The following is a 13,601-nucleotide window of genomic DNA, read 5'->3' as shown; positions in this document are numbered from 1 at the left end:
GGCCTTCCAACCGGGTGAAGGTGTTTTTCCACATGCGCCTGATGAAGGGGCAGGGCATTGTCAAGGTGAGGCCGTACCGTCAGAACTGCAAGAAATGCAATGATGCCCCAATGGAGGAGCCCAGCATAACCTCCGACAACATTGGCATCCTCCTGAAGAATCTGGTGAAGAAGATAAGAATAAAGTGCTACAATGAAAAGCATGAACAAGACAACAATTATTTTCAGAGCCAGGAGGTCAAGAGTCCCCACGAGCCTGCCCATTGCGAGGCCTGTATTGATGGTGTCTGTACAAGAGAGTTTCCTTCATCTGCAGGAAACTCTCTCTCAGGGGGGGGGGTTGGGATGTTTTGAGTTTTTATCAGTTTTATAATCATAATTATTATCTTATCTTATCTTATCTAAATCATCATCTGCATCAAAATGTTCCCTCTTGTTGATCTGTTTCATAGTATTGATCATATTTATGTCATAATCATGTGAATGTAAGTGTAATTTTTTTGATATATTAATATGTTTGCTTGAAAGCATTTAAAAAAGCCCTCTTGCAAGCATTATTGTCATATATAAAAGCTTATTTTAAAAAATAAACTAAATATAATGTGATGTATGTGCTGTCAATTGATAAAATGTATCTCCAAGGGGAAACTTATTTGGAGTGTGATATAACATACTGTAAACACTAAAATCTAGTTAAAATCACAAGTCACAAACATATCAAAGACATAGTGTACACATGATAAATATGTATGCCGGAAACACATCACATAAAGGAACTACAATACTTGGTGCAACCACGTAACAATATATTTTTTAAAAAAAGCTTCAAAGAATCTCAAAATAAAACTGTCAAAGTCAAATAATACCAGCTTGACTGTTCTTATGAATTAAGTCTGTGTGATATTTCCACTTCAGTTGGCAAATGTCAAACGCAAGGTATTCCTCAACAACCTGGCCTTTTTTGGCTGTAGATTGTGTTGAGCAATTGTACTGTGGCAATTACAAATGGAAAATGTTGCAATCTGTAGTCATGAAGTCAGTAAAGATAAACTGATCTGTAAACAAGATTTGGCCCTATTTTATTACTAGAGTAATAAGTATTCTGTATTTACTAATGGTATTTTATGAACCATTTAGTGTTGATTATGAGGATGAAGATCAGACTTGGTATGGTGCACATGTGCAATATTTCAAGTTTATTGTAAAATGTGTAACTGGGAAATTGTGTGTAGGTGAGAATTTTAGAAATTCAGATATTGTACAGAAATTTATTTTTATTTGCATTAAAAGTCTTAGGCAGAGGAACTGACTACATTTGTAGTAATAGTGGAGGTGAGGTAAAGAACTGTTCAGTTAGCACAAGCAGCAATAGGAAGCAGGGTGGAACAGACAAGGGGTGCAACCTGTTCTGACTCACATTTCATTAACAGAAGATTTATAGGAAAGTCCCTGACAGCAGTGGTTCCTCTATGTGACTGACAGGGACACTGTAAATTTAGCATAGTAGTAGTTGAAATGCAGTGTGGCAGTTGTAAATAAACAATTTCTGTACATTTGTACATTATTCAACATTAAGTTCTTTGGATCATCACATTGTGACTACTTCTTCAGCAACAGTTATTATATATAACATAAAGAACTGTTACATACACACAAACTGTGTCAAACAATTGGCTTCTGTGTCAAAAATTGGCTTCTATAAACAGAACCAGCTTCCCTATGATTAGTAGAAAGAGGACTGTTGAAGCAGTTTTCCAGTTTTGGATTATGGGAATGCAATTTATAAAAATGCTGCTCCTTGCACTCTTAAACCCCTAGACACAGTCTATCATTCTGCCCTCAGATTAATTAATTAATTATTGCTGATAGTTATGGTACTCACCACTGTGTCCTCTATGATAAGGTGGGTTGGTCTTCTCTGGCAGGGAGGCATAATAAAGATTGGTATGTGTTTATCTATAAAGCCCTTGTTGGAGAGGTACCACCTTACATCGCAGTGATACTGGATTGGAACTTTGGACATTATCTAACATATTCATATGACTGCCTTATACTTATGGTCCCCTGAGCACAGTGTGAATTTGGAAAGGCAGCCTTTTATTTTAGTGGCCCAAATTCTTGGAACAAGGTAGAGTCAGTCATAAACAGATATATACAGACTTTTTGAAGAATGGTGTTCCTCAGCCTTGGCATTGATTCTACAAGTCTCTTGAACTCTACTGGAGGGATGAACACCATTCTTCCAAAAGATATTCCCGCATTTGGTATTTTGATGATGGTGGTGGAGAGCACTGTAACACATCAGTCCAAAATCTCCCTGACTGCAAAGGCCATAGCATATGATTCACATCAATTCACATTATTTTCATACTCATCAAACCATTCGGTGACCCCTTGTGCCCTATGAATTGGGGCATTGTCATCCTGGAACAGACAACTCCCATCAGGATAGAAATGTTTTATCATAGGATAAAGGTGATGACTCAGAAAATGCCCCCCAAAACATAACAGAGCCACCGGATCAAGACTCAGGGATCAAAAATTCAGGCCTGTACCAGTTTAATGTAATGTCAAAAAAGGAAACAAATTTAATTTGGTTATGATTTAGAGATAGCTTGAACACTCACGATCTGAAATGTTTAAAGGGTGAGATGATGCATAACACCAGGAGGTGGCACTGTTACAACTGGAAGTTTCAGTTTAATTTCTCTTGCAGTCCTTCACTCGTCTGGTGTTTTGCAAACTTATGAAACACATAAAGGCAGTGCTTGTCCTTATGTTGACCACACTAATCATCACATCTTTATATGTGATGTATCTTTTACTGAAAAGTAAACTCAGGGATCCATCACGAGTATAAGGAATCCTCACCATCCACATATATCCACATACAAATACATTTTCATTAGATGAGCTTTCCTTCTCTACATTGCTGCATATAAATAGGCTATATGACAATTAGACTGTCCACTGACTAATGTTATTTATGCTTTACATCCGCTTTAGCAAGACAAACTTCTCATTCCCCATCCTGTTCACTGCTATAGTGTATGGCTACTGTAGACCTGAAACTTAAGGAAACCAGTTTCTACTTTTAAGTTTCATTTTTCACAAACCCTCTATGGGAATGATGAGTCATTCTCACAAGTTGTTTGTGTACTATAAGGACAGATCAGCTGTCCCTTCGTCAGTAACAAGCACCTTTAGCTCTCACAGGATGGCACAACCGGAGTGGACACGTATCTTCCAGATTAAAGCAAACGATCTCAAGAAAGGAGACTCTTGGCGTCTGGAGTTTGATGAAAATATTGAGCCTAACAATCCAAACCTGGGCTGGGAGCAGTATATCAGGAACACGGGTGCAAGGTCAGTTTGCTACTTCTTATCAGTGTACTTGGTGTGTACATACGGTATGGTACATCCTAGGTTCTTAGGTTGTTAAAGTCTGTGTGTATGTGTATGTACTGTGCTACTTAAGTTGTATGGACCAAACATTTTTCACAGTCACATTGCCATCACTTACATCTGACTCGGGAGCAAAAAGTGGTGCCTACATGGTAAACCATAAAATGTGAGGGTCAGGACTTTTTGATTAAGGTTAGGGTTAGGGTTAGGGTAAGTCAGTGCCATTATTATTATTGTGTTAGAGTTAGAGTGATTTGGGGAGAAGATATCATCTAACTGGTTAACTAACTTTAACTTCAATTCATGGGGCCAAAGGACTTTACTGTAGGTTTTTTGACAAAACTTATATGGTGGAAAAAGAATTCTGGTTTACAACATGAAAGTAGGAAGGATGTTGTGTGAAATGGCTCCTCCTCCTCCTCTCATTTGCCCTTTGCAGTGGTGTCAGTCTAGCAACATTATTTATCCAGAAAGTCAATAATTTGGATTTGCTCATAGACATTTAAATCCAATTATATAATTTCTTCCTTCAGAGCATCGCTGGCTCTAAGGCAGAGCTGTTTCCAATGTAATTTTGGTTGGTTGTCGTTTTGTTAAGGGGTCAGTTCAGAATATCTTAACTTGAGTTTACAGTTACATAAAAACTATATAGATCCATTCCATCTCAATTTGAGCTGTAATTAGGCAATCCATGCCCTCTGTCATTTGAAGGTTCGAATGCACCAAGTGTAGAAGAAACTGGCCGTCAAACCGGGTGATGGTGATCTTCCACATGCGCCTCACGGATGGGCAGGGCATTGTCAAGGTGAGGCCCTTCCGTCAGAAATGCACGAAATGCAGCACAGCTCTGATGGAGAGGCCCAGCATCACCTCTGACAACATTGACATCCTTCTGGAGAATCTGGTGGAGAAGATAAGAATAAAGTGCTACCATGAAGACTTGGGCCAAAGGAACAGGCCTTTCAGGAGATTTGATGTCAACAATTCCCATGAGCCTCTCTTTTGTGAGGCCTGTATTGGAGGCTTCTGTGCAAATAATTGAGCTATTGTTGCTTTTAATTCAGCCTTTTATTGATATAAAGAAACATAATGTTTGTCTCAGACTGTCTTGTATTTATTCTTGAGATTTTATGACTTCATCAGCTCAAGCTCATGGTAGCTCAAGTGCTACAAGTCATTAGGGCCCTCTGATTGTTATCAATTAAATCCAAGCCTCCCAGTTTGTCAGGTTTTGGCCTTGGAATGATCTTCAGCACACACTAAAAATCAATACTCTACTAACCTATGGACCATTTAAAATGATGATCACAAACCTTTATGTTTCAATATGTAACTGTTTTAACTGATTTTTCTTTATTTTCACCTATGTTTTGACCTATTTATTTTTAACTTGTCTATAATTCGACATCTTTGTAATGGAGGGCAATCTCAGTGGTTCTTCGAGTTTAAATGAAGGTTTGATAAAAATCAAACGCACCAAGACTCTTCCTCCTGTTGATCTGTTTCACTTTATTGTTTCCACAATCTTATTTATATAATAATCATGCGCATATAAGCTTTCATATTTGTTCTTGTCGGCAGTCAATTTTCTCTAACAAATTAATTTGTCCACTTAAAAGCATTAAGCAAGCTTTCTTAATAACACAAATGTAATAGATGAATTAAGCTTGTATATTCAATAAACTACATGTATTTGTGATGTGTACTGAGAGTATTATTGTTTTCAGAACAAATTGGTCTAATTTCATTTGTATTTGGCAAATTTGGCACTGTGGTCTATGGCCGGTGAATGAGTAATTTCACACATGTAGAGCAAAATGAAATGTAAACAAGAGTTATCTATATCTATCTATCTATATATATATGTATATATGTGTGTGTGTATATAAATATATATATGTATATCATCTATATACACACACACACACACACACACACACACACACACATATATATATAGATATACACATATGGAATGACAGTAGATCAATTAAAATAAAATTAGGCCATCTTTTGCAAAGTTATTTTTGAAGGTGCCATGTAATATGTTTGCATCACATGGATGAAAGACAACATCACATTGTTTATAAGGGAAATATTAGGATGTGTAATGTCAAAAAAGGAAACAAATTTAATTTGGTTATGATTTAGAGATAGCTTGAACACTCACGATCTGAAATGTTTGAAGGGTGAGATGATGCATAACACCAGGGGGTGGCACTGTTACAACTGGAAGTTTCAGTTTCATTTCTCTTGCAGTCCTTCACTAGTCTGGTGTTTTGCAAACTTTTATGAAACACAAAAAGGCAGTGTTAGTCTTTCTGTTGACCACACTAATCATCACATCTGTATATGTGATGTATCTATTACTGAAAAGTAAACTCAGGGATCCATCACGAGTATAAGGAACCCTCACCATCCACATATATCCACATACAAATACATTTTCATTCGATGGGCTTTCCTTCTCTACATTGCTGCATATAAATAGGCTATATGACAATTAGACTGTCCACAGACTAATGTTATTTATGCTTTACATCTGCCTTAGCAAGACAAACTTCTCATTCCCCATCCTGTTCACTCCTATATATGACTACTGTAGACCTGAAACTTAAGGAAACCAGTTTCCACTTTTAAGTTTCATTTTTCTCAAACCCTCTATGGGCAGTGCCACAGTCAAAGTTTCTCAACCAGGTCATAAAGTCATTCTCACACACAATTGTTTGTGTACTATAAAGACAGATCAGCTGTCTCTTTGTCAGCGACTAGCACCTTTAATTCTCACAGGATGGCACAACCGGACTGGACATGTATCTTCCAGATTAAAGCAAACGATCTCAAGAAAGGAGACTCTTGGCGTCTGGAGTTTGATGAAAATATTGAGCCTAACAATCCAAACCGGGGCTGGAAGCAGTACATCAGGAACACAGGTGCAAGGTCAGTTTGCTACTTCATATTAGTGTAGTTGGTGTGTACATAAGTACGGTACATCCTAGGTTCTTAGGTTATTAAAGTCTGTGTGTATGTGTATGTACTGTGCTACTTAAGTTGTATGGACCAAACATTTTTCACAGTCACATTGCCATCACTTACATCTGATTTGGGAACAAAAAGTGGTGCCAAATGGTAAACCATAAAATGTGAGGGTCAGGACTTCTTGATTAAGGTTAGGGTTAGGGTTAAGCCAATCAATGTAAGTCAGTGCTGTTATTATTTTTTTAGAGTTAGAGTGATTTTGAGAGAAGATATAATCTAACTAGTTAACTAACTTTAACCTCAATTCATGGGGCCAAAGGCCCTTACTGTAGGTTTTAGATAAATCTTAGATGGCGGAAAAATCATATCATATCATATCATATCATGAAAGTAGGAAGGATGTTGCATGAAATGGCTCTTGCTCATCTCATTTGCCCTTTGTTCTGGTGTCAATCTATAATTATTTATCCAGAAAGTCAATAATTTGGATTTACTCACAGACATTTAAATCCAATTATATAATTTCTTCCTTCAGAGCATCGCTGGCTCTAAGGCAGAGCTGTTTCCAATGTAATTTTGGTTGGTTGTCGTTTTGTTAAGGGGTCAGTTCAGAATATCTTAACTTGAGTTTACAGTTACATAAAAACTATATAGATCCATTCCATCTCAATTTGAGCTGTAATTAGGCAATCCATGCCCTCTGTCATTTGAAGGTTCGAATGCACCAAGTGTAGAAGAAGCTGGTCTTCAAACCGGGTGATGGTGGTCTTCCACATGCGCCTTACGTGTGGGCAGGGCATTGTCAAGGTGAGGCCCTTCCGTCAGAACTGCAAGACATGCAGCGCAGCTCCAATGGAGAAGCCTAGCGTCACCTCTGAGAACATTAACATCCTCCTAGAGAATCTGATGGAGAAGATAAGAATAAAGTGCTACCATGAAAACCTGGGTCGAAAGAAGAGGACTTTCAGGAGCTTTGATGTCAAAAGACCCCATGAGCCTTCTCATTGTGAGGCCTGTATTCGAGGCATCTGTACAAAAAATTGAGCTTGTGTTACTTTTAATTAAGCTTTTTATTATAATAAAGAAATATAATGTTTGTCTCAGACTGTCTTGTATTTATTCTTGAGGTTCTATGACTTCATCAACTCAAGCTCATGGTAGCTCTAGCTCCCTCTGATTGATATCAAAGAAAATCCAAGCCTCCCAATTTGTCAGGTTTTGGCCTTGGAATGATCTTCAGCATATGCTAAAAATCAGTATTCTACTAACCTATGGACCATTTAATATGATGATCACAAACCTTTATGTTTCAATATGTAACTGTTTTAACTGATTTTTCTTTATTCTCACCTATGTTTTGACCTATTTATTTTTAACTTGTCTGTTACTCGACATCTTTGTAATGGAGGGCAACCTTAATGGTTCTTCGAGTTTAAATAAATGTTTGATGAAATCAAACGCACCAAGACTCTTCTTCTTGTTGATCTGTTTCATTTTATTGTTTCAATAATCTTATTTATATAATAATCATGCGCATATAAGCTTTCATATTTATTCTTGTTGGTTCTTGTTGTAAATAAAAAAATTCTGTACATTTGTACATTATTCAACACTAAGTTCTTTTGATCATTACATTGTGGCTACTTTTTGAGCAACAGTTGTAGTATCATAAAGAATTGTTTTGCAAGAAGTCTGGGGAATACAGCAGTATTGCATATTAGAGCAGAGTTGTGCGACCTGTTTCTAAAATAACATTAAAAAATGTTGGCTGGCAGGAGGCTTAGGGCGACAATAGAGAAAACCTGTTTCTCACGAGGCGTTCCCACTGTTTATTTGTATATGACCAGCAGGTGTGACACTGATGCCGCTGTGGTGATTCTTCACCATCAGCAAGTCACACCGCTGTGGTAGAAAACTTTAACTGTGGTTTATTCTTGTTTTGTAGGAAACCACCTACAGGGAAAGTAGCTACCTTGCTGAGTTTTCCATTTCCCACATCATTTGCCATCATTTTGTCCACGTCACGTTTGGTTTAGAGTGCCACTATGTATACCTTGGCCACTAAGGCTGAATTTAGTCTTGCAGGAGTCAGTTTGACAGGTAAGTTGCAGGTATGCTTTTGCTGTCTGACAGTGGTTATTTATGGATAAGCTCAACAGTCTATTTAGATGACTGTTCTGTTCATGTAATTGACAAGTAAAAGCAAATGTTCCCGTAACGAAACGCAGTTATTCTGTGCTCAGCAGGCATGAGCTACTGAAGAAACAGCTCTTACCTGACAACTGTAGAGACATGAAGATTTGCCTCTTGATATCATGTCATCCAAGAATACCTCACTGAAGGTAAAGTATCTTCTCCTGGTGCACATTGTGTATGTTATGAAGGGTTATTTTTCATGATAAATCACCTCTGTAACTGATAACCTTTTCTTAAATAATGTATTCCTTATAATAAATGGATAATAATTTTACTCTGTTTTAATTCTAGTGGTTCCTGCCATCAGTCATGCCTATACTGATTGTGTTTCTCATTCTTATACCAGGTAAGCTTTTTGGTGAGAGAACTACATGAGGTCTTACATAAGGTCTTACTTCAAAATTTCAATGATTATCGAGAACTAAAGCTGAGACGTTACCATATTTGAAATATTTGAATCCACTTTGTTGGTTGCAGTTCCACTAAAAATCACATCACAAGCCAAAACATGTTTATGACAACATCTATTGATCACACTTTTTTTTTTTTTTTTTCAGCTCCATGCAGTGCCATCATGGTGAACTGCTCTCAGCCAAACCAACCAGCTCTGCTGGAAGCCCTGAATCCAGTCTTTAACCTGAGCGCAATACGACCTGTCATGAACATGACAACCTACACCAATGTCAGCACATTCTTTACCTTGTATGGAATACTGGGAGTGGTATGTTCAGCTCATTCAGCATTACACAGTGTACCGAGTGTACCATTCATTATTTTTCATGAGTATGTGGCACTTCTCTCAGAATACAGTAATTTCTATACCACTCTGAAAAATTTTGTAACTGTTCAACAAAGGACTCCATTTTGCAAACATATGTGATGACATGATTATTATGATAATATGTGGAGCAGAAAATAATATCTATCCTACTGCTAGTGGGAAGATAAAGGTGGAAAGAGTCATCAGATATGACAGCTTATATCATTTTGCCACTGTCTTGAAGCAAATGTAACTATACCTAAATTTAAAAACCGAGACTCCCTTGAAGACCCATGTTGTCTTAACAAAAACACTTTCGGGAACACTGACTTTGTTTTTCTGTTCTTGTCATTCAGAATGAAAAGGCTCAAAACTTGATGACTTACATTTGGCTAGAATTTGTAAGTACTGCAAATAGATAAGTACTGGATAATTGTGGAATAATTTCAGTTAATGGTGTGATTATTTCTTATGGAATACCCACTCTTTACACTAATATCACTTTTGTTGTTTTAGTGGTGGAGGAACGAGTTTACCATTTGGGACCCAGTCCAGTGCGGCACTGACAAGATTTCTCTCCCCAGAGACAAGTTTTGGGTGCCAGATATTGTAATTAATGAATTGTGAGTTCCATCATACCAGACTGTTAACATTTATCAGACCATACACTGGGTGTACATACAGCAGATTCCTCTTAACACACTGTTACAATATTATAGTAGCTATTATTCATATAATTGTTACAGGATACAGCTAGATAACTTTATATTTTTCTCAACAAATCCCATGAAAAGACAATGTCTTAGTATATTTGTCAATACTTTCCGATCTCCCTACCCTGTCTTTGGCGCTCAGCCCCAAACATACACATATGTGACAATAACAAATCTACACTCTGAAATCCTAAACAGCAGAGAAAGCTGGATTCTTCTTTAACATATTTTGTCTCTCTTGTCTAAGTATAAAACATCACATGCAGCTGGGTTGGTTAACATGATGTGCTATTTGCAAGTACTGACTTGTAAGTGTAGCTGTAAATCATGAAAATGCGTGAACAAAAAAATGGCACGTTGACTGGAAGAAGAGATGCCCAGTCTTAACGAGGGACTATTTCCTGTTTTCCACTGCTTCCAATTTGTAGCAGTGGATAAATTAAAGGTGCAATGTTCTCATTTTGTAGATATTTCACTCATAACTCCTCTGCTTGTTCTTGTCTTGCAGTATTGAGAAGAACACAGCCCCCTATGTCCCGTATCTGTATTTATTTAGCAATGGAAGAATGCACGATGCTCAACCAGTCAAAGTTGTCAGCTCCTGTAACCTTGATATCTACACCTTCCCCTTCGACATACAGAACTGCACTCTTACTTTCAACTCCTACATCCACTCGGGTAAGGCACTTCACAGAATGTCTCATTTCCTCTCTTCTAAGGAGCAGTAAGTAGCAATATGTAAGCAATAACGCATGATGAACTGAACTTAAGGTTTTTTCTTTGGACACTAAGGAGCACATTAATGTGCTTATATCATGGCTACTTATCAAATGAAACAAATAACTTTGATCATTTTGTAGTGACGTAAACCAAATTTAAACAGTGATATTTATTGTAGATGTACCATGAAAAAAATCTGCTGTAATATAATCTGCTTTCAGTTTAAAGTTTCTGGAAATTGATTGACCCGTACAGGTTTTAAACCAAAAAAAAGAAGAAAAAAAGTCCACTAGTAGGAATTTATGGTGTCAAGCCAGTGACAGACAGCAAATTATGAAAAAATATCCTGAAACTATGAATTATTATGTCTCTGTAATGAGAATATGTGCTTCTATTGACTTTAAGGGATAACATTTTACTCTCCTTTCATCAGCAAAGGATATAAAGATATTCCTAGGGAAGCCTGCTGATAAAATCACAGAAGTCTCAAAGATGATGATGACAACTATGGGGGAGTGGGAGCTGCTGGATATCACCGCCCACAAATACAGCACACACATTGAGAATGAGGATTCCTCCATTGATGAGCTTTCATTTCATGTATGTTCATTGTAATGTCTGAAAATTGCAAATTGCTTTTCAAGCTCAGACTATGGGAGTATATATTTGGGCCAGTTGAAAGTAATTTGTATTTGCTGTTTTTAATTTATTATTGTGTCTGAAATGTTTGACTTACTTAACTCTAACATACTTAAACATATCAGTCCAATTATGATATTAAAAAGCTCAGAACCAAAAATAATCACACACCTAGCTCAGATTTTCCTCTCTTCAGTTTTAGTCTTTTGTACCATTTTTAACTATGATTGAATATTTCTGTAACTTCAAAATAATGATGGATGTTTGTATAGCTTGGAAAACATTACTGTACTATGAGAGCTTTACACTTTTTTTGGCATTTTCTTAACTCTTTGGCAACAGAGCATTATTTAAAAAAGACAGATTTCAAATGTGTACCAAAAAGGTACCCGACAAAGTGTTTTCTGTTATTTTTTTCTGCCCTCTGCAGATCAGAGTCAGGCGCCGGGCCACCCTCTATGTGCTGAACCTGCTGATCCCCAGCTCCTTCCTCATCACAGTGGACCTCTTCAGCTTCCTGCTGCCTCCCCAGAGTGTGGATCGATCCTCCTTTAAGATGACCCTCATCCTGGGCTACACCGTCTTCCTGCTCATTATGAACGACATGCTGCCAATCACTGGAAACACTATACCTCTCATAAGTCAGTGTTAGACTCAGAAAATGTTCTCTGTAATGATATATTGAAACTACAGTACAGAATTTTAAGACTACGGTACAGTACAGTACAACTATTTCATACTGTCAAATTTGGCTAGAAGCAGCTAAGTATAAGTTTAGAATACAACATAAAAACTCTGCAGGTTGTTCGGCGAAGTGTTAAAATTGGCATCAGTCTTAATTTGTATGCCCTAAATCCACAAACAGACAGTGTGGGCAAATTATTTTCAGATTTACATGTAATTTACATATCAGCCCAACACATAAGCATTACCACAAGAAGCAGCATAGGCAGCTTTTCACTCATTGCACATACATATATAAATAATGAATTGTATTTTTATTTGGTCATTTTTATTCTTGTCTGCACAAACTTGATTGTTATTATTCATTCTGGGTCTCAGTGAACACACTCTCTCCAATCTCTTTATGCCAGATGTGTTCCTGTCTCTGTGCCTGGCTCTGATGGTGGCCAGTCTACTGGAGACTATCGTCATCACCAACCTGCTGTGTGGCTCTGCTAATCTCTCTCCCGTCCCTCACTGGATCCAAGTGCTCGTTCTGCAGATTCTGGGCTGTCTTGTTTTCTTGCCTCGGAAGACTAAAGAACAAGGAGATGCAGGTATACAGCTGTTGGTAGTTATACTGTGATTACATCCAGTATATGTGTAAGAGATGTAGAAATGTAAGATTACAGAAAAAGATTGTTTACTTACCACTTTTGAAGGTATTAAAAAGTCAGTTTAAAAAAGAAAGAAAGGAACCACATTGGATAAGTTATGTTGCATAGAATATAATTTGTAGCCTATTTTCTGGACTGAATTTTAAAAGTTCTACCTTTTTTCCCCTTAAAACACAGACATAAAACCCAGCACTGTGGTAGCACATTGTAAAGCTGATGAGGGTCCTCCAGAGGAGAGCGTGCCAGTGGTGGAGGACAAGGCCCTGGATGAGCTGAGGAGCCTGGGCAGGGACCTCCGGACCATCCGCCTACAGGTGGAGCAGCAGTTGAGCGGGAGCCAGAGCTCAGAGGAGTGGATTCAGGTGGGTTTCATCATAGACCGCTTGCTCTTCGGCCTCTACATCCTCTTCATATCAGTCAGCTTCATTACCATCATCATTATTTGGGTGAACTCATATAATGCATCATGATTTTACTTTTGAGTTTGTTTTTTCCCATAGTCTGGGATGTGTGAATTATTATTTGTTGTCAATAATTATTGAGCATAGAAGATTGATTTAAGTTTTGTTATTTGCAAGTAGACATCACAACTCACCAGTGGATTATATCCTCTTTTCACTACTCATTTTAATGTGTTACTGTGCTTCCTATTTCTCCGTTATTTAATTTAATTATTTTTGTTGTGTTTTAGGGTTTTAAGACTCTGAAAGCTTTTTTTACCTTTGAGAGAGAGAGGTTTTGGTATTTCTGCAAATTCTATGCTTGCATTGTCAATAAAAGTAACGTATTTGCATGCTTCAACAAACAATTCAAACTACAGTAATCACTCTACCCTGGAGGTTTTCAGTAA

The 13,601-nt window shown here is 37.4% G+C and overlaps 3 protein-coding genes across 3 annotated transcripts; all 3 read left to right on the top strand.

Annotated features, from left to right (window-relative positions):
* The first annotated feature begins 3,133 nt into the window (after positions 1–3,133).
* LOC121900697 (receptor-transporting protein 3-like) lies at positions 3,134–5,107 on the top strand. The gene is made up of 2 exons (XM_042417194.1): positions 3,134–3,365; positions 4,116–5,107. Exons 1-2 carry the CDS (start codon positions 3,217–3,219, stop codon positions 4,444–4,446), a joined length of 480 nt encoding a protein of 159 aa, XP_042273128.1. The 5' UTR covers positions 3,134–3,216; the 3' UTR covers positions 4,447–5,107.
* A 976-nt stretch (positions 5,108–6,083) lies between these two features.
* On the top strand, positions 6,084–7,806 carry LOC121900698 (receptor-transporting protein 3-like). Its single transcript, XM_042417195.1, has 2 exons — positions 6,084–6,344; positions 7,097–7,806. The coding sequence occupies exons 1-2, from the start codon at positions 6,196–6,198 to the stop codon at positions 7,425–7,427; spliced, it is 480 nt and encodes a 159-aa protein (XP_042273129.1). The 5' UTR covers positions 6,084–6,195; the 3' UTR covers positions 7,428–7,806.
* Positions 7,807–8,645: 839 nt separating this feature from the next.
* Positions 8,646–13,402, top strand: LOC121900550 (5-hydroxytryptamine receptor 3A-like). Its single transcript, XM_042416963.1, has 10 exons — positions 8,646–8,725; positions 8,871–8,925; positions 9,137–9,300; positions 9,696–9,740; positions 9,856–9,962; positions 10,561–10,730; positions 11,206–11,372; positions 11,842–12,052; positions 12,506–12,691; positions 12,929–13,402. Exons 1-10 carry the CDS (start codon positions 8,699–8,701, stop codon positions 13,219–13,221), a joined length of 1,425 nt encoding a protein of 474 aa, XP_042272897.1. The 5' UTR covers positions 8,646–8,698; the 3' UTR covers positions 13,222–13,402.
* Positions 13,403–13,601: the final 199 nt, after the last annotated feature.

Source organism: Thunnus maccoyii, chromosome 7, assembly GCF_910596095.1.
Source record: "Thunnus maccoyii chromosome 7, fThuMac1.1, whole genome shotgun sequence".
NCBI classification, from domain to species: Eukaryota; Metazoa; Chordata; class Actinopteri; order Scombriformes; family Scombridae; genus Thunnus; species Thunnus maccoyii.
Note: the sequence above shows the minus strand (reverse complement) of the source record. Positions and strands in the feature narration are given on the sequence as shown.

What these genes read in the sequence shown, in the direction of transcription:
- LOC121900697 (XM_042417194.1), top strand. Translation starts at nt 3,217, where the DNA reads ATGGCACAACCGGAGTGGACACGTATCTTCCAGATTAAAGCAAACGAT. An exon ending in ATCAGGAACACGGGTGCAAG is followed by an intron (nt 3,366 to 4,115) that starts GTCAGTTTGCTA and finishes TGTCATTTGAAG; the next exon opens with GTTCGAATGCACCAAGTGTA.
- LOC121900698 (XM_042417195.1), top strand. Translation starts at nt 6,196, where the DNA reads ATGGCACAACCGGACTGGACATGTATCTTCCAGATTAAAGCAAACGAT. An exon ending in ATCAGGAACACAGGTGCAAG is followed by an intron (nt 6,345 to 7,096) that starts GTCAGTTTGCTA and finishes TGTCATTTGAAG; the next exon opens with GTTCGAATGCACCAAGTGTA.
- LOC121900550 (XM_042416963.1), top strand. Translation starts at nt 8,699, where the DNA reads ATGTCATCCAAGAATACCTCACTGAAG. An exon ending in TGTATGGAATACTGGGAGTG is followed by an intron (nt 9,301 to 9,695) that starts GTATGTTCAGCT and finishes CTTGTCATTCAG; the next exon opens with AATGAAAAGGCTCAAAACTT. An exon ending in CAACTCCTACATCCACTCGG is followed by an intron (nt 10,731 to 11,205) that starts GTAAGGCACTTC and finishes TCCTTTCATCAG; the next exon opens with CAAAGGATATAAAGATATTC.